Source organism: Neomonachus schauinslandi, chromosome 5 (assembly GCF_002201575.2).
Source record: "Neomonachus schauinslandi chromosome 5, ASM220157v2, whole genome shotgun sequence".
Taxonomy (NCBI): Eukaryota; Metazoa; Chordata; class Mammalia; order Carnivora; family Phocidae; genus Neomonachus; species Neomonachus schauinslandi.
In genome coordinates, this window is record NC_058407.1 from 63,467,269 (window position 1) to 63,489,331 (window position 22,063).

The following is a 22,063-nucleotide window of genomic DNA, read 5'->3' on the forward strand; positions in this document are numbered from 1 at the left end:
TTTGCTCCGGGCAGGTTCCATGGCCTTCCCAAGCCTTTGCTAACTCACCTCTAAAATGGGGGTAATGAGGGGCGCCTGGGTGGCTCAGATGGTTAAGCGTCTGCCTTCAGCTCAGGTCATGATCCCAGGGTCCTGGGATCGAGTCCCGCATCGGGCTCCCTGCTGGGCTTCTCCCTCTTCGTCTGCCTCTCTCTCTCTGCCTCTCATGAATAAAATAAAATAAAATAAAATAAAATAAAATAAAATAAAATGGGAGTAATGATAGTCCCAACTTCCCAACTTCATAGTCTTGTTGTGAGAATTCAATGAGATAATTTGTGGATAGCTCTTTTCACAGTTCTGTGAATAAATGGTAGCTTTTGTCATTATTAGTGTTTTCATTTTAATAGTGGTATCATTATTATCCTCTTCATGGCCACCTACTTACCTCAGCTCCTAAGCCCCTTTGTCTTCTGGCTGTTCCCTACCTACTGTAATTTCCTCTTATACACTGTCATTTCATCATTGCAAATCACTCAGGGACTTCTGGACTTTTTAGGACGTTTTGTGCTTCCATGTCATGGAGATGCTGTCTCCTTGCCTAGAATATCTCCATCTTCCCCTCCTTCATTGCCTTTGCCTGACTCCCTCCTGCTCGATGTTTAAGACTAAATCCTATAGGATCTCTTCCAGGAAACCTTCCTTGATTCCTCTGTCCAATTAGATGTTGCTTCCCCAGGCTCCAGCAGGGCCATGTGCAGCTCTCTCCCAGCAGCGCTGCCTACACTCACCCTGCTTTGCTTATCTACCTTGCCCTCTGGAAATAAACTTCCTGAATGGAGGGATCCTGCCCTATTTATTTTAATATTCCCAGCTCCTAGCTTAGTGCTTGGCGTATGGTTGTTTTCCAGCTATGTGTTGAATAAAAAAACCCAAACAAAAAACGTTGCTAGCATTATATGTAACATTTACTACCTAGATTCTGATTTTAATGCTTTACATATAGTAAATACTTTACATATATTAATGTATTTTATCATCATAGCAACCATATGAAGGAGATACTATTTCTACCTCCATGTTATAGATGAGGAAACTGAGACTTATAGAGATTAAATAATTCTCTCAAGGCCATGAAACTAGTAAGTGGTAGAGTTAGGATTCATGCCAGGGCAGTGTGGCTCATCATTCACTGCTTTCACCACACTCTGAGATTGTGATAAGATATTTATTGGATGTCCAAGAAAAGGTGAGGAGACATTAGCCATAAATCACAGGTCTCTGAATACGTTTTTGAAGGCATTAGTAAATGTGTGGAGATGCTGTTGGGGGTTGGGGTGGGAATCTTAGCAATCTCACTTATGGAAAGATTTGCTGGAAAAGGTAGGATTTCACCTGTTTTGAATTGAAGGAGAGGCATTGCTGACAATTGGGAATGATCTCTCTAGGGTGTCATAGAGCAGAACACTTAAACATAGGAGGAAGAGGAGTATATGTGTGGGGAAATTCTACGTGCCCAGTCTTTGTAGAGCACTGCAGTGGTAAATAATCTGGTGGTAATCCCTGTGCTCAGAGGCCTAGGGTCTAGCAGGGTATAGATGAGGTTGATTAAAGAAAAGGGCAGGGGAGTGGCTCAGATTTATGGCATGAACTGAAGGGCAGTGAAACTCAGAATGAGGAGTGGAAGTTTGCTGAGGGAGATGCAGCATATAAAAAAAGTGATTTGGGCTACAGTAGATTAGGCAGATTATAGGAGAGAGAGCCCAGAAATAGAAAGGACAGTAGTGAGAAATTGGGTAATCCTCTCCAAAAATAACCAGGGGCCAAAAAAGAACTTGGTGGTAGGAGAGGTAGTAGCAAGATCAGTTACTTATTAAGCACCTGTACATGATTCAAAAAGGGATAATGCATGACCCCTACCCTGAAGGAATTCACGTTCTAGTTGTGAACAGAGGAAACACACACATGAAAGACACTATATGGAACAAATTTAATTTGTGCTGAGGTCAATGGTATCAGTGACCAGGCATTTTCTTTCCTGTTGCTTCATCCATCTGGACTTCATTTCCAAGGTCACTTCATGGTCCAGAATAGCTGTTGAAGTTCCAGCCATTACCTCTGCATTTCAACCAGCTGGAAGCAGAAAGGGGAAAAGAAGGGTATGCTCCCTCCTTTTAATGACACCTCTCAGAAATTGTACACACTACTTCTGTTTATGTCCCACATGGTCACATAGCCATACCTAAATGCAAGGGAAGATGAGAAATATATTAATTCTGGGCTGCCAAGCGCTCAACTGAACATTGGAGGTTCGTTAATAGGGAAGATGAGGAGAAGAGGGTGAGGGATAACAAGGTCTCTGCCATTTCATTCTTCACGTATGATTAGGCTTTGGAGCTCAGAAGAGGGGCTGATTATTTTAGGTTGGGTGGTCACAGAGCTGATGGATTTTAAGTCAGTTGGTAATAGGTGGGGATTCAGGAGATTGGGGAAACATCGGTTACAAGCAGCTCCTATGGCAAGAGTGGCTGTTCCAGGAGAAAGTCCAGAAGAGGACAAGCCTGGTCAGAGATGCAGGGGGCAGCCTGGGGGAGAATCTTACCTCTAAAGCTCTTTCTTATTTTAAGATGCTGGGAACAGCAGGCCAAGGAGTTCAGGGTTTTTTGTGTGTAAATGATAAGGAGGCAGAGAAGAGTTCTGAATTGAGAAGAGACATGATTTTTCTTAGGTGTTGAGAAGTTGAGAAATTTCATCCTTGTGCACGTTGGAGGGAAAGAGGGCTTGAAGTAGGAAATAGGGATGCTAGCTGGAAGTTTATCCCAGAGGGTCAGGAGTAAACAATAAGGGCCTGTCTGATGGTGACAAGTGGGAATGGGAGGGAAAGTATGGATGAGAGGCCCTGGGAAGGACACGTATTGGGTCTCAGTGAGTAACAGGCTGTGGTCTGGGGAGAGAGAGGAAAATGCCCTTTGTGGGATGTAACCCCAGAAACACTGTGTCCTCTGAGTGGTAGCGCTGCGTCTCAGGGCTCCCCAGGCAGGAGGGGAGAATATCATGAGGAGGAGGGGGGACCTTGGTTGGCCACAGAGAAAATGTGAGGCTCTGCCCCAAGCCTCCTTAGCTTTGGAAATCCGGCTGCCCCCAGCAGAATAGTTTCCATTTTGCGTAACTGGGGAGTGTGTGGGTCTGGCTAACCACGAGGAGGGGCTGAGGAGCCAGCAGACAGATCAGGTTGCTGGGGCAGTGGCTGTTTAGCGAGGGCCTGGGGGCACAGCTGGGAAGAGCCAACATGAGCTCCTCTGTCTGAGCTTGTGCGCTTCTTGACCGAGGAGGCCAGAAGGGATGTCTTCACTTGGCGTCTGGGGGCCAGGTTACCTGCAGAGGTTACCTGATACTAGGTGTGGCAGAGATAGGGTTGGGGGTTTTGCTGGCTTTGGGGAGATGGCCAACTTCCTTTGCCTTCTCAGGATCCGATGGAAGGGGCCTCCAGGGTGAAGAAGAGGCCTCGGAGGTACGGTTGTATTTGGGAAAAAGCCACCTCTTCGATGCTGGCCTTCTAAGCCCTCTCCTTCATCGGACTTCCCTGGTGTGAGTGAGTCGCAGAGCTCAGCCTGAGACATCTGGTGAATCCATCTCCTTTTCCTCCAGGCTGCTCAGGGACTTGGCCCATAACTGCTCAGCGAGTCATTTCTGGTTATGGAGTCATCAGTGACCACAGAAGCACGTTCTCCAGACAGGACTCTGGGTATGTGCAAGCTGGCTTTCCCCTGGCAGCTTGTCCCCAGAGTGATAGCTCCAAGTCAACAAACACAGAAGGCTAGACCCAACCACTCGGGCACTTAAGTCAAGGAGCACCCACTCTTCTGATGGCTTCTGTCATGCGGTACCCCAGCAACTTTCCCATAAGTGTAACCGGACAGCTCAGGCCTAGAGGAAGCTGTGTGTGGCTAGTCAGGTCGCACACTGGAGCTCCCGTGCAGGCGGTTGCAGCCGGAGGGAGATGGGGAACAGAGGGGAACCGTGCTGCTGAGGCTGTGGGGTGTGGGGGCACCAGGGCTGGAGGCCTGGAGCCCACCCCTTCCTATCCTTGAACTCTCTGATGTGCAGAGGGCTGAGTGAAGTGTTCATGCCCACTCTATCATTTAGTGTCCTAAACCCGGGTTAGGTTGCCTTTCTGCCAGAAGGTTCTTCTCCCAGAACTTTCACAGTTGGCTCCAGCTCATTCCAGGCTGTCTCAAGTGATCATCTCCAAACCTAAGTTCTGGAAAGAAGGATGGGAGGGATGGAGGCCAGGAGAACCGTCCTGAGCTTCATCTCCTGGTTGGTAGCAAAGCCAGGCTCTGCCTGGGCCTCGGCCCTTGGGGGCTGCAGGGAGGCCTGGCGCCCTATCCGTTCCGCTTCCTCCCCTGCGCTACTCCCGCCAGTCACGGGACGGGGTGGAGGGGGAAGAGTGGGGGTGTTTGGAGGGGTGCTCCGCATCCCGGATCTGGACCTTCTGAATTTCAGCTCTTAGGCCTTTGATCAAACTCTCGGATTTTTTGGTCTCCTTTTGACAGGATTACATTTGGGGAGGGGCAGTTAGGAGGAGCGGTGCTGAAAGGAGATAGAGTGACACAGAGGCAGAGGCGACAGTGGTGTCAGTGGTGTAGGCAGTGGGCTGGGCCAGCGGCTGCCGTCTGGGCGGGCTGGGTGGGGGCTCCCGCCCTGACACTGGCCAGCTGGCTTGTGTTAAAGCGCGGGCTGAAAATAACTCTCATTGTCTGGGAGCTGCTACTGCAGCAGGCCTGGCTGTGGCTGCCAAGGGGGCCGAGGCGGCAGGAACGGGGACCGCCCACCTCCTTGGGCTCTTGCCCTTTGGGAGCGATGCCCAGCTGGCCACAGCTGTGCCTACTGCCCACCAGTAGAGATCCGAGGAGGGCAGGCTGGGCCACTCCTAGCGCTCTGTCCTTTTGGCAGCTGGGGACGGGCCTTTGTGCCTGGTGTTGCTTGCTTTGCTGTCGCCTTGGGCAGGGTCGATGGTCTGTGAGGGAGCGCGGGGCGGGAGCGTGGAGCTCCAGCTCCTCCTACAGCAGTCTCCTGGGCTCCCAAACCTTGTGCCTCCTCATCACACTCTGCCCGTCTGCACAATGGGCTGATCTGTGGGTGCCCAAGAGGACTTGTTGGCAGCTGTGGCCAGGGGCTCAGCGGCATGTGGTGCCCAGGACAGTGTCTCATTTCGTCTCTGGGGAAGTTCCAGACTCAGCTTCCCAGGCTCCCCACCCCCGTGGGCTGAGCATGGGGACTGGGCCTACCACACTTAGGAGAAATGTCAGCCATAAGGGACCTGGTGGGGAGACGGTTCTGAGGGGGGAAACACTAAGAAAACCAACTCACATTCTGTATTTGCTCAGAATAAACAGTCCCTGCCTGACTTCCTTAAAGCCTCCAGAATCCCCTTCGCAGGAAAGTTTCAGACATCCCTCTCCCTGCCTCTTAGCGGAGCTATGCCTGTGTTCATTTCTGTTCTTAAGATTCCTTGAGATTGACTGGGACTGACAGAAACAGTTGGGAGTTTTTGGTGGTTCCTATTTCTGTTGGTTGGGTTTTCCCCAGGCCCGGCCCAAGGAGACTGACAGAGTCAGGGGTGAGTCCCAGAGCAGGACCCACACCTTCGAAGGAAACTCCAACACCACTGGCATTTCCCTTCCCCTGCGATGGGAAGGAAATGAGGAGGGGCTAACTGGCTAGGGGTACAGAGCAGGAAAGGGAAAGGAACCTCTGTGACCAGAGCTACCTCCTTCCTCCTTGGCTTCACTGGGGCTGACAGGGGTTGGGTAGGGAGTAAGGAAGCCTTGCTCCCACAGAACCCAGGAGGGGGCTAGGCACTGAGCAGGGCTCTGTGCCTGACCTCAAACTGGCAGTAAACCAGAACAGCCCTGCTGGGGAAGCATCAGATCCACCCCTTTCTGCTGCTTCCCGTTATAGGTATTTATTATTAGATTTCTGGCTGGTTGCTCTGATGTAGGAATCAGTCTCAGAGTTGCTTTCAGTGTGAGTTCATCTCCCTCTTCTCCCCCATCTCTCCAGGGTCTCCCTCCTCAAGGATGTTGGTATTTAATTGCCTCCTAGTCTTAGGGTTGGTGGGGGACGAGGGGGTTGGGGGTAGGTGTAGAGGATGGCTGTGTCCTGAGTGGTTGAGAAACTGCGCTGAAGGAGGGACAGAGGCAGAGATCGAGACAACCCAGAAGCAAGAGGGGTCCTTGGGCTGTCAGAGCATTATCCGGGATTTTCAGGAGGAAAGGGAAGGAGACTGCGGAACACCCATGGTGTTCCAGACACATCCGGATATAAAATATCTATCATTTAATCCTCATAAACCCCTGTGAAGTAGTGAGATTATCTCCATTTTATGGATGAGCTCTGAAGATCCCACAGTTGATCTCGGGCTCTCTGACTCTGCATTCAGTGCCTCCGCTCCAAGACAGCCGCGGCCCCTTTCTGTTCAGCAAGGGTTTCAGGGAGCAGGTAGCAAGGACTGAGTCTGGCCTCTGCCTTACGAGAACTCCCCGTCGCTGCAGAGCCACTGAACAAAAATGTCAAGGAAACACACCTTTGACGGAGACCCGAACGTGTCAGGTTTGTTCCCTGGCTGTCCCCGGAACTCAGGAGGTTGTCCTTCCTCAGGACGTCAGAGCCCTGCTGAGCTCATGCACGTTATCGGGTGGCTGCAGAAGCCCTAGTCCCTTGTCTGGCGCGGAGAGAAGCCCATGGTGGGTGGCTCCCGCCCTGCAGTCGGGGACCGACTTGGTGTGAGAGTGCTGGAGGCTGGGGGGAATTCCCCTACCCACTTCCTTCCCAGTCACACTTGGGCCCCAAAGAAACAGAGAAGCCGGCATCACAGTCCAGAAAGTGCCACCCAAAGCTCGAGACTGGAGCTTGTGGGTCTGTGGTCAGAGCTGATTCATGCTTCTGCCACCCCTGTCCATACTCCGGGGGTGGGGGGCAATCTCTCCTGGGCATCTGAAGTTTGAACCCTGACGTGCCTCTTCCACTCTTCCACGCTCTTACGCTAGGGTTCCCAAAGGGGGTGACTTTGTTCCATCTTCCAAGCCCCCGGGGCACCGACATCTTCTCCCCTTGTGGGGAAGCGTGAGGCCGCAGCAGCTGACAGTGGATGGCTGAGGAAGTTGGTGTAGACAGGATGTGATGTCTGCCACAGTAGCGACAGGCTCCCCACTTCTCCACCAGTTGCTTTCTTCCAGGGGAGACAACTATTTTCTATTTCCATGGCTTGGACTTGGGAGAAATGGGCAGAAGACAATGAAGTGCTCGAGATGTGCCCAGAGCCAGAACCAGGCCTGAGGTCTGTTTCTTCTCTGGTCTCACTTGGGCTTAGCCAGCAGCAGCCTTGTTGTGGTTAGGAGGGAGACCTTGGTCCGGGCTCACCTTCAACTTTTGGGTCCCTGTTTTGTTGTGGCCTCCTGCCTCTGTCCTCCTCTCCACACAGACATGCTGAGAATGGCCCTTAGCCAAGTGGTTTCAGAGAGAACATTCGGGATTGTATTTGCCCGACCAGCCATCCCTCCTGCATCAGCAGTGGGGGAGGGGGGGATTTGATTAGCCCCTCTTTCCTGCAAGAGTGCAGGCAGACTCACAGGGCAGCAGAAATTGTGAAGAGGGGTGTGATGGGTGATGCTCTTCCCCTTCTTTTCTTCTCTCCTTTGCCCCATTTTGGTATTCCTAGACACTGAGCAAAAATCCCAACCACACTCCTTTTTTGAGCCGTGGTGACCAGGTTTCCAGCCCAGAGCTGGGCCCATTACTCCGAACCAGAATGCCTTAACCTTAGGCTTACCATCCACTTCCTCTCCACTAGGTGCCTATCACACATCATCAGGGGTTGGAGACCATACAAATAGACACAGTCCTTGAGGGGCTAGATGAGTGTACAGCTAGTTTAGTAGGATGTGTGTAGGTAAATGCATAATAGATATGTCTAACAGAAATAAATGATTTTTAAGGTTTTTCTTTCAGTTTCTTAGAAAACGGAAGGCCCACTCCCAGGATGCTCCCACTTCTGGAATAATGCCTGGCTGTGTGACTCCTTGGGATCCTGGGTGCACACAATTCGTGTCCCCAGGGATGAGGATATCAAGGAGTGGGCAGATAGATGTAAACCCATTGGCCATGCTTGGGTGCCCAGGGAATTAGAGCTGAACTTGGAACAGCAAGTAAGGAAGAGAAAGAGGAGAGGAAGGCCTTCTAGGTGGCCTGTAGCCTGCTGGGGGTAGGGGCTGGATTTGTGGGAAGTCACAGCTATGATACTTGAGGTAGGAGATCATATTTGATTCGGGAATATGGGGCGAGGGGCAGGTGCAGCAATCTGCCTTGAGAGGCAAGGGCTGTGACCTATAACAAAGACAGCCACATTGGATAGAAGAGAAGCTTGGCTAGGTGGGGATAAAGGAGGGGGAGTTAGGGCTGCTGGCCTGCGTAGGACTAGTCCGGGGGTGCCTTGGGCTTCCCTCACTCCTGCCCACTTTTATTTCTTTATTCATTCAGCAAACAGTAGTGAGCGAAATAAGATGACTCCTGGTCTGCCCTTCCATATTCCAGGTTAGAGTGTCTTTCAGGAAGGGGTTAGGACACTTTCCTGTGTCTTAATTGGGAGGTGTGTCATAAGTAACTTGCTACTAATAATTAAAATGCTGAAATTTTGTAAATGATTTCCTTAAAAAATGAGCTGTTACCTTTATGCTAACGTCCTTCTCGTGTACTCGTATCCTGATACGGGGCATAGGGGTAAACGCGTGCCATCCACGCAGGCCGTGGCTGGCTCAGGATCCACCCGCGGTTGTGCGTGACGCAGGAAGGCCGTGCATCCCTCAGGCCGTGGGTGAGAAGCAGATTGAGAGCTGCTGTTTCAGACAGGTGGCTTTGGAACGTTTTTGCCCTGTCCCAAGTTAAGAAACACGTTTTATGGCATGACTGGTGTGTGTGCATATGTATATGTATGTACTTAGAATATAAAAGAAGCAAAAGCTTCATGAAACATTCCATTTCCTACTTGTAGGGATTTCTGGTATCTTCTAGCCTCTTCTATTTTAATCTGTTTGTTTTCATTAAAAATAAAGTTAATCTCGACTCACTAAATTGGAAAACATTGCTCAACCAAACAACTAAATATGAAGGGGAGGCAGAAGGACTGTCACACCCCTCCGAGCCTTCCTTAGCAGCCACAGAGTGTCAGGGTGAAGCCGAGGGCCCCGGAGGGAAAAGGTGTGCGCGCTCTCCCTTTCTCTCCTCTGGGTGCAGGGAGCTTTCAGCCCTGTTGACTCAGGTTCTCTCCTCAGAGCTCCATGAACCTGCCTCCCGACAAGGCCCGGCTCCTGCGCCAGTATGACAATGAGAAGAAGTGGGATCTGATCTGTGACCAGGTATGGGGTTTGGGGCGAGGCCCAGGAATAGGGGTTGTGTCGTGGGCTGGACGAGGCAGCAGAGCCAAAGGCACTGACCACAGCCCTGGGGTCCCTTGAGAAACCCTGGCCTGGGCTTGGCCTCAGTCCGTGCTCGCTTCCTGTCCCAAGAGGGCTCTCTTAACAGAGATGGGGCTAGCAGGCCAAGTTCCCCTCTAACGCCTGCAAAGAGCTGTCTTGATTTCTTCCTGATGGGCAGTAGCCTGAAGGAAGTTTGTGTTGGTCTGGGCTGTCTGGCTGTCTGCAGAGGGAGTTGGGTAGCTTTCCCAGCAGAGCCTGTTTCTGCCTTTCCCCAGGGTGAGGGCTCTGCCTGGCACGGTAGACCAAAGGACCCTTTCTCTCTCACTCTGCCCCAGCCCTGGCACCTCGGGTTTTTCTCATCATTGACAGGCCTCTAGGAATGAGAAGACCCAGTCCCCTATAGTCTTCTGTTCCCAAATCTCAGAAAAAGAGGATTGGAGGGCGCCTGGGTGGCTCAGTTGGTTAAGTGACTGCCTTCGGCTCAGGTCATGATCCTGGAGTCCCGGGATCGAGTCCCGCATCGGGCTCCCTGCTCGGCGGGGAGTCTGCTTCTCCCTCTGACCCTCCTCCCTCTCATGCTCTCTGTCTCTCATTCTCTCTGTCTCAAATAAATAAATAAAATCTTAAAAAAAAAAAAGAAAAGAAAATGAGGATTGGAAGCTCTCCCTACATGAACAGTATTTCGAGCTGGAAGAGACTAGAGAGATTATTACTTAGCTCAGAACTGAGAACCAGGACCTATGGCCTGGCTCTTTCCCCTGCACACATTTGAATTTCACAGGTCATGAGTTTCTGAACTCCGACAGGCCTGTCTGCACAATTAGGAGAGTCCGCTTTTACTTGCTTACCTCTCAGGAGGCATGGAAGCACCTGGCACCGCACATAGTCAGTGTGCTTACCCAGCACTTCGTGATGGAGCGGTCACAAATTTGTGATTTCTTTTCAAGCCCTGGACAGAATCGTAACAGCTAACATTTATTAAGTACTTATGGGGGACCAAGGACTTTACGTATATTGAAATATCTCATTTAATCCTCACAAAAACCCCCTGAGGAAGGCACTGTTACATTTTATGGATGAAGAACTCGAGACTCAGTACCGTGCCTGACACTGGAACCAGGACGAAGCAGCCGACCCCATCTGTGGAACATCTATTATGTTCCACTGCCTCCCAAATCAGGCTGCTTGACATAAGGTAGAATTATGCTTCAGAGCTCCTAGTCCAGGTCCCTTCCTCTCCAGGGAAGGCCCGTTTCCTCGTGTTCTGCCTTAAGCAGAGCTGGTGAACATGGTGAGCTCCTGCAAGGGGGTTGGAGAACAGTAGCTTGTTGGTACTGAGTTTCTTTAATTGATGATCTCCCAGTCTTTTCCAGGTCACATAATTTTGACTGTTTCTCACGCCTTTCTTTTTTCTTTCATTTTGCGTTTAAGCTCTACTTCCTAATATTAGATCATTCTCCCTGAACCCTTTGCAGCACCCCTGCCCTCCAACTCCTCAGATATCTCAGTTGTGAAGGCCCTAACAGGATCAGAATGCTTAAGAGTTTTCCCTTGGGTCTAATGCAGGGGTTGGACCAAAATGGGGAGGGCGTGGTCCCATGGTCTTCATGGAAGGGGATCGAGGGATGACCTCGCCAAAAGTAGGTTTAGCATTTGAGGTTGCCTGGGTTGTCGGGGCCTGGGGTCTGGGCAAGGAACAGAATGTGTGTTTGTAGCCTGAATGTGTTAGTGCTGCGAAGCTGGTCCGATCCCAAGTCTGGGTTCAGGGCTGACACAGTTGCATTCTACAAGGCCTAGCTCCTCTCTCCATGGCCCTCCTAATCCCGGGCCATCAGTTAGCTAGGCAGTGAAGACCGCTTCTAAGTTGTATCTTTATTTTGGGTGCCGTTCCCAGCTCTTTAATCCCCACATCTTCGCAAGCAACAGGCTCTTAAAATAATTTTCAACATAGAAAAATATTTTAGGCTCAGAGATCACTAACTGAAGAAGGGGAAGATGGCAGTAGATGAGAAGCGTCTGAAAATCAGCCAAGGAAGAGAACCTTTGGTTTGGATGATGTTAAGGGCCAGCTGACAACTTTAGGAGGCTGGGTCCCCTCACAGTGAACACCATGAGGGTTTGACTTCCTCAACGCTGTCCTCAGAACTCTGGGTGTCTGTGCGCACACGCGTGTTTCCCTCACAGGAACGGTTCCAGGTGAAGAATCCTCCCCACACTTACATCCAGAAACTCCAGAGCTTCTTGGACCCCAGCGTAACCCGGAAGGTGAAGTGTGAGGCAGGGAGGCCCCACCTTGTTGCCCGTTATAGTCCTGTGGGGTTTGGGGGGCAACCCCTGTGACTTGGGGTGGGATGTCTGCTTCTGAGCAATGGGAGTTGGGTTTCTGGGTTCGGAGGCCATGGGCCTGGAGTGGCTGGCTCCTAACAGAGGGAAGGCTTGTAGCTGCCCTCTTGTGTCCCCTCCCTTTCCTTTTCTACCCCTTTTGTTTGTACTATAAAGTTGGATTGGGGGCTGCCAATAGTGACAGGAAATTCCATGTTTACAGAAGTTCAGGAGGAGAGTGCAGGAGTCAACCAAAGTACTGAGGGAGCTGGAGATCTCACTTCGTACCAACCACATTGGGTGAGTCAGAATCGGCCATCAGGATCCGGCGACCTCTGAGGATGGGTGGCTTGTTTATCTCCCTGCTGTGAGGCACAGTCGCCCCTTGAATGGCTTTTGGTTCCCCGGAGCTTCAGACTGTTCTTTTTCTGGCTTCTCTCCCTTTCAGCTCTGCCAGCTGCTGGCAAGCTTGGGGCCCCTCCTGGGGTCTTCAGCCTGTGGCTTTAAGTAGAAGTCTCTCCCATCGCAGCTGAGACTCAAGTCTGCCTGTGGCCTGGGGCTGGGCCAAGGGAGGCCCAGAGTGTGCTGGGGGCGGGGGAGCACATTGCATCAGGTAGCTGAGACCTCGTTCCTGGACTGTTTGGTGCCCACAAGACTATTTTCTTGATTCTAAGACAGTTGTAGTTCATGAGCAGAAGCAGCTTCCTAGGGCACCAAGAAAGTCGATCTAAGGTGGTGGGGACCAGGAACTGAACATCTTCTGTATCTACAGACCCTGGTACTGCCGGCCCATCGACAGGGTCCCTAGGAACGGTGTGAGTCTTGTTTGCTAGTCTCTGAGTAGGGAACCAGAACTTGCTGAACAGGCCGCAGGCTAATGCCTAAGGTACAGTGACAGATGGCAGTGGTCTTGGTTTTATAAAACCGTAACCAGTCAGAGCATATGTAGTGAAAGTGAGAGAGAGAGTATACACAAAGGAGAGTGAGGGAAACCTGATGGAGGACGGCAGGCGGGGCTACCATCCTGACCGAGGGGCCGGGCACAAATACTGAGAGCTTGTGTGAGTGAGAAGCTGAGCCGGGGCTGGGGGTGGGGGAGGCTGGGCAGGGGCCATCCCCAGGGTCCTGGGCTTCCTGAGAGCAGGGGTGGAAAGAGCCGAATGACATCATCTACCTTTCCTCTCCTGCCCGTGGCTTGTCCACGCAGGGCCAGGCCTGCCTGGGGCTCTTACAGACGCTACCTGTGTGCCCCCAGCCGCCACAGTAGCAGTCACAGGGGAAATGGCACCAGAGAGAACAGGAAAGGGATAGTTCCTGGCCTCGGCAGCTGTGCTTAGTGGCCAGAATTGGCTTCCACACCTCTTCCGTGAACCAGAGTGAAAGCTGACATGCTAGCAAACGTGAAACTCAGCCTGCAGCTGTATTTGGTGAATCCTCACAGAAGGAGTGGCAGGGCCTCCTCAGCTACCCTGTGTGTTTGTGGGGGGTGGGGGGGGGGTGAAACAGATGGCGACTCCAAATCCCACCTACCACCCTGCACACCACCCCGCAGGGCCTTCCACCACTCCCCTCCCTCTCAGGCCCCCCTTTCTTTCTTAGTAGGTCTTGCCGCATGAGGATGGGAGCCTGTTCTTCTCAGAAGAGGGCCACAGAGCCGTGTGTGACACTCCCCTCTGCTCACCCCTTCCACCTGGTGCCTGCCTCTCTGGCCACTGGCCAGGAGCTGGGGCGAGAGCAGCATGGTTCCCAGGCCCGGGGCCTCTTGGCAGTTGGCACACAAGTTAGAGGTCTGGACCTGGCCCTTGGTTCCCAGGGAACAGCTTCGTGTCTGGCATATTAGGAGCTCCTGTCGTCTGAACTGTGGTTTCTCTGGGCAGTTGTGGGGGAGGACCAGGCTCCTTCCCAGATTTCTAGGCAGGAAGAATTTGTGAGGCTGTCAGGCCGCGGTGTGGGTGCTCCGGGGTGGTAGGAGCCCAGGGCAAGGTGGGGAGAGGAGGATCCTGCTTCTGTCACAGCCTGATCAGCCCCAGGGCCTGCCAAAGCTCTCGTTGTGTAGGGGCAGCCCAATGGGAACACAGGCCCTGGCGCGGGGCAGGCTGGAAAGTGGGATTCCAGAGCCTCATCAGCTCCTCCTCCCTCTGGTTTGTATTGGTTTCTCTGCCTTGCCGAAGTGCCCTTTAACCTCTCCTCAAAGTGTCAAGATCCCGAAAATAGCAGTGTAGACTCAGACAGGAAATGAGAAGGGGGTGGGGAGCTGGAGAGCAGACAGACAGGAAACGGGAGGCCTGTCGGCCCCCAGAGAGGAAGCTAACTTCAGGCAGCTCCGGTGTCAGTCAGCCTCAGCTGAGCCTGGTGCTCCGGCCCAGCCTCTCACTGTGTCCCAGGGTGTGGCCAGCAAACATGGCGCTGGTGTTCCAGCTGTGGGGGAGAGGCGGCCCTGCAGGGCTGTTGGGGGCAGCTGCCTATAAAGACCCCCAGACATCCAAGGGAACAGAGCACTGAGGAGAGTCAGGGTTTTATCCTGAGAGTTTTATGTTGCTCTGTGCCATGGAATGAACCTGTCCTGTAACAGCCCTCCTGGGATCGGCTCTTGAATTTCCTTCCAGGGATATCTCAGGCCAAGAGGCCTGCAGGCAGAAGGGTGGAAATGCCAGGGTCCATTGTCTTTACGGTCTTTGTTGTCCACCTTCCTGCCTCTCTGGCTGAAGGGGCCTAAGTCTTCAGGGAGTTACTCGAGTCCCTGACTGTTCCCCCATCCTTTTCCTATTCTGTCAAACTCACCCTGACCAAACACACAGTTCCCACATATCCCTCTTTGCTCACTGTGGCCCAGACTATCTTTCTCTGAACTTGGTGGAAGGGCCCTTTGGTCCAGCATGTCTCTGTTCCAGAGCTCTCTCTCTTTGACCTTTCTTGCCTGTCTTTGGACGGAGACTTCAGTCCAGCTGGAGACGTGCTAGACCTTGTCAGGCACAGCTGTGCACGAGGGCCTGTGGTAAATGCTCTTGATCAACCTCCCCATGTCCCCACAATTTTGCCAATAAACATCAGGCAGGGACAGCACACTCGGTGTTGTGCTAGACACCAAGGACACAGTAAATGATTGAGCCAGGGCCCTGGCCATTTAGGAGAGGCTTCCTGAAAGCTTGTGTGGCTGACGTGGTATTGGAAGGCCTTGGACCTTTCCCCATCCCTGGCTCCCTGGCCTAGCGGAGGTCTAGGCCCGTGATGTGACCACAGAATGGGTCTGCCATGGGTTTTGAACCTCAGAATTTTTCCAGCCTGGTGCTAAGTTCCAGAGGATTCAGGAGTGGGTGTTGGGTCAGAGGCCTCTCGCCCTTCTCACCCTTGACCCGCTTTTAGCAGACCCCTCCACTATGTTTCCTCTATTGGCAGGTGGGTGCGGGAGTTTCTGAATGATGAAAACAAAGGCCTGGACGTGCTCGTGGATTACCTGTCCTTTGCCCAATGTTCGGTCATGTGAGTACCTCCCTGGGGCTAGGGTTGGGGACGGCGAGGGAGGACACACTCCCATTCTGATTTGCTGAGGAAGGGTGAGACTGCAGTAGTGAAGACAGGAATAGGCGTCCCAGGCCAGGAGGGAAGAGCCCAGGCAGTGGTGTGGGAGTGGACAGGCAGCCAAGGAGATGTCTGGGATCCGTGAAGAAGGCCAGGTGGCTGGAGCAGAAGGAGGGAGATATGGAAAGGGAGCTCAGGATTAGAACCCAAAGGATCCAGACTCCAGGCTGCAAGCAGTCCAAGGAAATGTCCTGCCTTCTGGGAGAGACGCCCAGTGGGATTCATTTGCCTTTGGAGAGTTGAGTCTTTAAGAACCTCCTTTGGGTCTCCAGATGTGAGAGGGTTACTCCAGGTCATTGCTGAAGAAGAGCCCCGGGAGCAGTGAGCATGACCTTTGACCCACACTGAAAATGAAGTATTCAGAGCCCTTTTCAATCCGGTGGGGCGGGTCCCTCAGCACAGGAGTACAGATGAGAAGGCGGCATGAGGTAGTGAAAAGGACCGACAACCGCAAAGCTGGTTGTGGGTCTCAGTTATGTCCTTGACTATCCGGGTGACCTCAAGCACATTTGCATCCTCTTACAGAAAAGGGGATCCATGTTCCAGAGTTGTTGTAAGGTTGAGATGATAATGTGTGTAAAGCAACTAGTAGTGTTTGGAACGCAGTAAGTCTAAACTGCTCTAGCCACTTTATTGTTAATTATTGTTATTCAAGGTGGTATAACCTACCATAATTGCCTGAATATATGGAAAGAGGGATTATACTGATCATTCACGTGATGACCGATGAATGCTTCAGACTTAGAGCCAAGACTTCAGCCCTTGGCTGACCAATCGTCCCAGTATGCCCGTGACTTTTCCCAACGTTAGCACCGAAAGTCCCGAGTCCTGGGGAACTCCCTAGTCCTGGGACTCAGTCCTAACCTCGGCTTTCACTTTTGTTGTGACTGTCCTTACCCCATGGCCGTTCTCCTTGGTCCAGCAGATCTTCAGTCTTAGCTCTTTAGGGGTTCGGACTAACGCCTCTCCTCGGTCTGGCCTGTCACTTTTCCCAGGTCGTCCCCCCTTAAAACCAAGAGTGGCCTACTCCCCATTCCCATCCCTGCAGAATTCAGGCCTCGTGATCCTCCTCTCCCTTTAAAAACTACTCTTTTTATAGAAAGAAATGAAAAACATTTGCTGAAGTGATTTTTTAAAAAAAATTCAGAGCTTTTATAGTAAAAAGATGCAGATCATTTTTCCAAATAAGCCTATCTATCCCGTTCGAAAAGCAAACAGATCCCAGCTGCTCGAAACCAAAATACGCTGGATCCTCAGGATTGTAGTGTCCACAGCAGTACTTTTGACTCTGTTTTCGAAAGAAAGATTCAGGGCAGGGAGAGGGTGTGAAAGGGAGAGAAAGTGTGTTTTGGGAAGGGTTGAAAGGAAAAGGGTGAAGCCACACAGAGGCTGGGTGAAGGCATTTATCTGTAAACTGCGGGACCGGCACTAGGGAATACAATTACTGACTGAGGGGGGCCACTGGCAAGGTTCCCTGTCAGGGAGCCTCCTCTGATATTTGCTTGAGAGCCCCATTAAGCAGCTCAGCATCAGGACTCTGCAGCCTACTCCTGCTCCTTTGGAACATTCAGTCGCCTGCAGATATCATTTCCTATTTCAGAAATGCCTCTGACCCTGGGGCTATGAATGTCTGAGCAGAAGGTTCCTCGGGGGAAGAGCCTGTCGGATATGCTCGTTCAGTCCTTAATGACCTACTTGGGGGAAGAGGACAGGAAAGAAAAGTGGGGCTGGTTTCTCAGAGTGGGTATATCCTGACGTGGGGCTTCGTAAAGGACAATGCCCCGTGATCTCAAGCCATCCTCCTTGTCCTGGCCACACTCCCAAATTGCTGGTGGCAATCACAGAAGTAGAAAGTGACAGAGAAACCATCCCAACTCCTGTAGGGACGAAGGTCCCCAGTCCACACCCTGGACCTGTGATTTCTTCCCCTGGGAAGCCTCTATTCCAGAAAACCTAGCAGTCTCAAGTAGAACCACGGAAAACCCAGCCATTAAAACCCAGTGCTGGGATGGGACCATGATACTCTTGAACCTAGTGGAGTCTCCCACTCTAGGTTGGCTGGGACCTCCGTTCCCTTCCATTCAGACCTGCCCTCGTGAGCCCATTCCAGAACCAGCCAGGCCCCTTCAGGGCACTGAGAGGCCCCATTGGCCACTGCCGTTTGCCAACCAGCAAGACCTGCGTTGGCCTGTTCCCCACCACCCTTGCACAGAGCGGATTCTCCGTGGGGAGACATGGCTTCTCCGAGACTTGCTATCTAAGGCTGGGAGTGCAGAAAGCCTCCCTTTGGGCCCATGGAGAGGTCACTCCTGGAGTCGCCTGGCCAGCGGGGCACCGCAGCTCACCGCTTTCAGCATTCCCATCCCCTCAGATCCCCCTCTTGGTTGCTGTCTGTGCCTCTGCTGCCCTTGTCCTGCGTGGGTGGCTCTCCCAACCAGGGCTGGGTCTCTGCCGCCCAATTCCGCTTTTTCTTCTTGCTGTCCTTGCTTCTGATTGCCCTCAAGGTCTACGGGGCGGGGGTGGGCCGGCCAGGGGGCTTAGCACTGAATTTCTCCTGTGTGTGCGCTTGTGTGTCCTTTCCTGCTCCAGGTTTGACTTTGAGGGTCTGGAGAGTAGTGACGATGGTGCATTTGACAAGCTCCGGTCCTGGAGCAGGTCCATCGAGGACCTGCAGCCACCCAGCGCCCTGTCAGCCCCCTTCACCAACAGCCTCGCTCGCTCTGCGCGCCAGTCTGTGCTCCGGTATGTGTGCTCTTTGCTCTGCCCACCTGCCTCCCACCCTAGCCCCCCAGTCCAGGTCTTGGGTGCCAGGGGGTGAGTGCTCATTGCTCCTCCCCCCACTCTTGCTTCCAGGCTCAGCTCTCTTGCCCTCTGCCTGCCAGTCTGTCTCTGGTCTGTCCTCTCTGTCTCCTTGACTCTGCCCAGCAATCTGTCCTGGGTAAGTACATCGCCCTCGGCTGAGCCCACCCCATCTGGGGTTCCAGTTCTCCCCTCTCCACACTCCCCTCTAGGGCCTCCCCCTCCCCATTCCTCTTTTTCATTCTGCCACTCCTGCCGGCCTCTTGGGTGGGGCCGGCCCTCATCCAGCTCCCTCGTCTTCACGGGGTGATGAGCTCCTGCCCTCAAGTCTGTTTCCCTCTGGCTCTGCATTCTGCCCCATCAGCTGCTCCGAGACCAGCTCCCCTCAAACCTGCCCGCAACTCGCCTTCCCTTCCCTTCTTCCTTTTCTCTCCAAGCCTGCCTTGTGTTCTTTTTTTTTTTTGCAGTATTTTAGGAGCCGTCCTGCCCGGAGGCAGGTGGATAGACCAGATGACTTTCAGAGCCCCCCCTCCTACCCAGGGAGGCTCTCCTTTGGGCCCTGTGGCCCTTTCTGTGGTCTGTGTTCCTCTTGTGGCCATGCTTTTCTCCTGGCCTCCTTTTGTCCCTCTGACCCTGCTCCTCATTCTAGTCATTCATGCATGAGCGGACACCATTTGTGCTTCCTCTTTCTTTCATGAAACATCACTGGGGGCCAAGCCAGATGTAGACCCTGGCCCTGCTATTGCCTTTGGGGTCTGCTCTGCCCTTTCTGGGATGTAGAAGTGGGATGGGAGCCAAGATGCTCCGGCCCCAGGGAATTTGTGGAAGATGCAGCGACTGGAAGGAGGAGGAGGACAGGCTCAGATGAACGTCTCCCTGGATCCATCTTGAGGACTAGAAAGGCCTGCACGCCTGCCGTTGTATTTTGGAGGGCCCCTGGGCTCAGGATGGTTTGGGCCCTGATTATAAAGCTGGGATCCCGGGTAGTTACTCACAAAGGCCTGTGGCAGAGAGGTGAAAACTGCTGAGCACCCTGCCCCCACCTCCCCCACCACTCTCGAGGCTGTCGGTTCAAGGTCCCCTGTCCCCCTGTCCTGCTGCGGAGGTGCGACCTGCTGTCCGGGTGATGGGGAGCGCTCCTGGATCCTTCACCAGCAGCCCCCTCTCCCTCAGGTACAGCACTCTCCCTGGGCGCAGGGCCCTGAAGAACTCCCGCCTGGTGAGCCAGAAGGATGATGTCCATGTCTGTATCCTTTGCCTCAGAGCCATCATGAACTATCAGGTAAGGGGGCAGCACTGGCCACGGATGCTCTGCCTGTCCTGCCTCATCTGCCAAACTAGAAGAGCTGGAAGGGCACCAGCTTGTAAAAGGCGAGTTTGCTGACAGGCTGATAGTCAAGGAGATCCAGCAGGGAGCTGCCCTCCCACCATCAAGGTCTTCCTTCCTTGTTACAGTACGGCTTCAACCTGGTCATGTCCCACCCCCACGCCGTCAATGAGATTGCACTCAGTCTCAACAACAAGAATCCAAGGTGAGTTCCTTCCCTCCCCTCTCCTCCCCACTGTGCCCAGGGCTCTGGAGATCTGAGCTCCACTTGACCCTGACAACAAGTCCCGCCTGCCTGGCCTCAGGGACCGGCGGCCTAGGCCAGCACCTTGGTTCTGCTCCTTCCGCTGGAGGAGGAGTGTCCCTGGCTTCCCTCTGGTCTGCCCAGCTCAGTGAGGGGGCAAGCCTTCCTACCCCTGCTTTCTTTCCAAAACCCACTCCCCTCACTTGTGAGGCTGTCTCCACTCTGAAAGGACTCGCCTGGTTGTGGAGGGGAACTGTGTGGTGGCCAGGGTGGGGAGCTAAGGGGTTAATCTTTTTTCTTCACCCCTTAGGACCAAAGCCCTTGTCTTGGAGCTCTTGGCAGCTGTGTGTTTGGTGCGGGGAGGTCATGAAATCATTCTTGCTGCCTTTGACAATTTCAAAGAGGTCAGTCTCCTACGTGTGTGTGTATGTGTGTGTGTGTGTGTGTTTGGTGAGGAGGTGGGGAGCCAGGTAGGTAAGCACCCTTTCCTGTGATCTCACACATCCCAGTGATGATTTTAACATCCTGTGCTTAACTAAGAAGCCTGCCCCCTCTACTTTTTTTTTTCTTAACACCAAAACCAGAACTTCCGCCTTACCAGATCTTATGGCAAGACAGATCCTGAACGGCCAGCTAAAGAGGTCCTCACTTTTTTTTTTAAGATTTTATTTATTTATTTGACAGAGAGAGACACAGCGAGAGAGGGAACACAAGCAGGGGGAGTGGGAGAGGGAGAAGCAGGCTTCCCGCGGAGCAGGGAGCCTGATGCAGGGCTCGATCCCAGGGCCCTGGGATCATGACCTGAGCTGAAGGTAGACGCTTAACGACTGAGCCACCCAGGCGCCCCAAGAGACCCTCACTTGAGGGCTGCAGTCCGATGGCTCTAACCTGGCCATGCATCAGAATGCCTGAGGATCTTGTTAAACTTACTCCTGGGGGGCTGAGTACCTGTGCTTTAATAGGCCCCCCAGGTGGCTCTGAGGCAGAGAACCCACTGGTAGAACCCAAGGCAGACGTGTTTGCGGTGGGAGGAGAAGGCAAGCAGGGATCCTCCTGGGTTGTTGGCTGTTATTGGTGAGGGGAGAGGAAGCTCCTACTTGGAATTTCCCCAGCCTCTGGGCCTGGCTCTGAAACTTTCATCTGCTTGAACATAGGATTCCTCGATATCCAGTCGCAGCTGCTGGGCCCACCCCTTCCTCCTCTTTGGACCTCTTCCCTAGCGTCCATTGTTCAAGCCAGGAAATGGCTCTTCCTCCTTGAAGGCAGAGGCTCAATGGAGTCTCTAGACCCCTCTCAGCACAGGGACTTTCCTGCACCCTGGCCTCTCTCCTGTGTCCCCACTAGGACCTCAGCCATGGCCTCCAAACTTCCTCCTTCCTCCTTCCTTCCTTCAATAACTGAGCAACTGTGTTTCTCCTTGGCCTACCCCCAGAGGCACCTAAAGCCCAGACTAATGGCCTAGGCTTTACTGGGAGACCAGTAACCCAAGGTAATGGCAGGTCCCAGGCTTTCTTCTACTTGGAGAGCTTGTTAAACTAACAGGGTTTCTTTTATATGTCGCAAATGGTTCCTTGCATAGAAAGAGTCATGCTTAAGCTTAGTCTGAACCAGTCCCTTTGTCTTGATGTTCCTGGGAGCGGGGCTCAAGGGCTTAGGTTCTGCATGGGATAGAGTTTCTCACTGAGAAAGTTTGCTTGTTCAGGTATGCAAGGAACTACACCGCTTTGAGAAGCTGATGGAGTATTTCCGGAATGAGGACAGCAACATCGACTTCATGGTGAGGAACTGGGCATGCCCAGCGGGGTCCCATGCTCCTCGAGAATAGGCCCAGGCCAACAGCATATCTTGATATTCTGTCCAGAACCTGGAATGATTCTCTCTACTCAGTAAGTGCTTCTTGTGCACTCACCTACCCCAGAGAGCTTTTAGAAACTTCAGGACAATGACAATTTTGTGTCTTGGGTCCACCTCCTTTCCCCCTTTTTGTGGCCTTACTGCCCCTGATTGGGATCCTTTCAAGCTGCTTCGCTTTGCCCAAGCTTTTCCTCTAGCTTCTCTTCCCTTCAGCCTTCAGTCTTTAGTTACGTAGTGTGGTCTCAAGAAACACCTGCTGGTGTGCGAAGGCAAACTCAGTTGTATCTTCATTTCCGTCTATTTCTCATGTAATTTACTTGTCTCCGTACACTGAATCTTAAGTTTGATTTTTTTTTTTAAAGATTTTATTTATTTATTTGACGGAGAGAGACACAGCGAGAGAGGGAACACAAGCAGGGGGAGTGGGAGAGGGAGAAGCAGGCTTCCTGTGGAGCAGGGAGCCCGATGCGGGGCTCAATCCCA

At 52.7% G+C, this 22,063-nt stretch overlaps 1 protein-coding gene across 3 annotated transcripts in view; it reads left to right on the forward strand.

Annotated features, from left to right (window-relative positions):
- Positions 1 to 22,063, forward strand: part of FMNL3 (formin like 3) — a 51,692-nt gene that overhangs the window by 20,268 nt on the left and 9,361 nt on the right. For 2 of the 3 annotated variants that reach the window (XM_044914845.1, XM_021704791.2), the window contains exons 2-10: positions 9,312 to 9,395; positions 11,640 to 11,720; positions 12,001 to 12,077; positions 15,174 to 15,257; positions 17,946 to 18,098; positions 19,329 to 19,437; positions 19,611 to 19,687; positions 20,037 to 20,130; positions 21,429 to 21,503. In XM_044914845.1, the coding sequence (XP_044770780.1) occupies positions 9,312 to 9,395; positions 11,640 to 11,720; positions 12,001 to 12,077; positions 15,174 to 15,257; positions 17,946 to 18,098; positions 19,329 to 19,437; positions 19,611 to 19,687; positions 20,037 to 20,130; positions 21,429 to 21,503 (834 nt within the window). The remainder of the gene's footprint in view (positions 1 to 9,311; positions 9,396 to 11,639; positions 11,721 to 12,000; positions 12,078 to 15,173; positions 15,258 to 17,945; positions 18,099 to 19,328; positions 19,438 to 19,610; positions 19,688 to 20,036; positions 20,131 to 21,428; positions 21,504 to 22,063) is intronic. The other variant, XM_044914846.1, reaches the window with a different exon arrangement.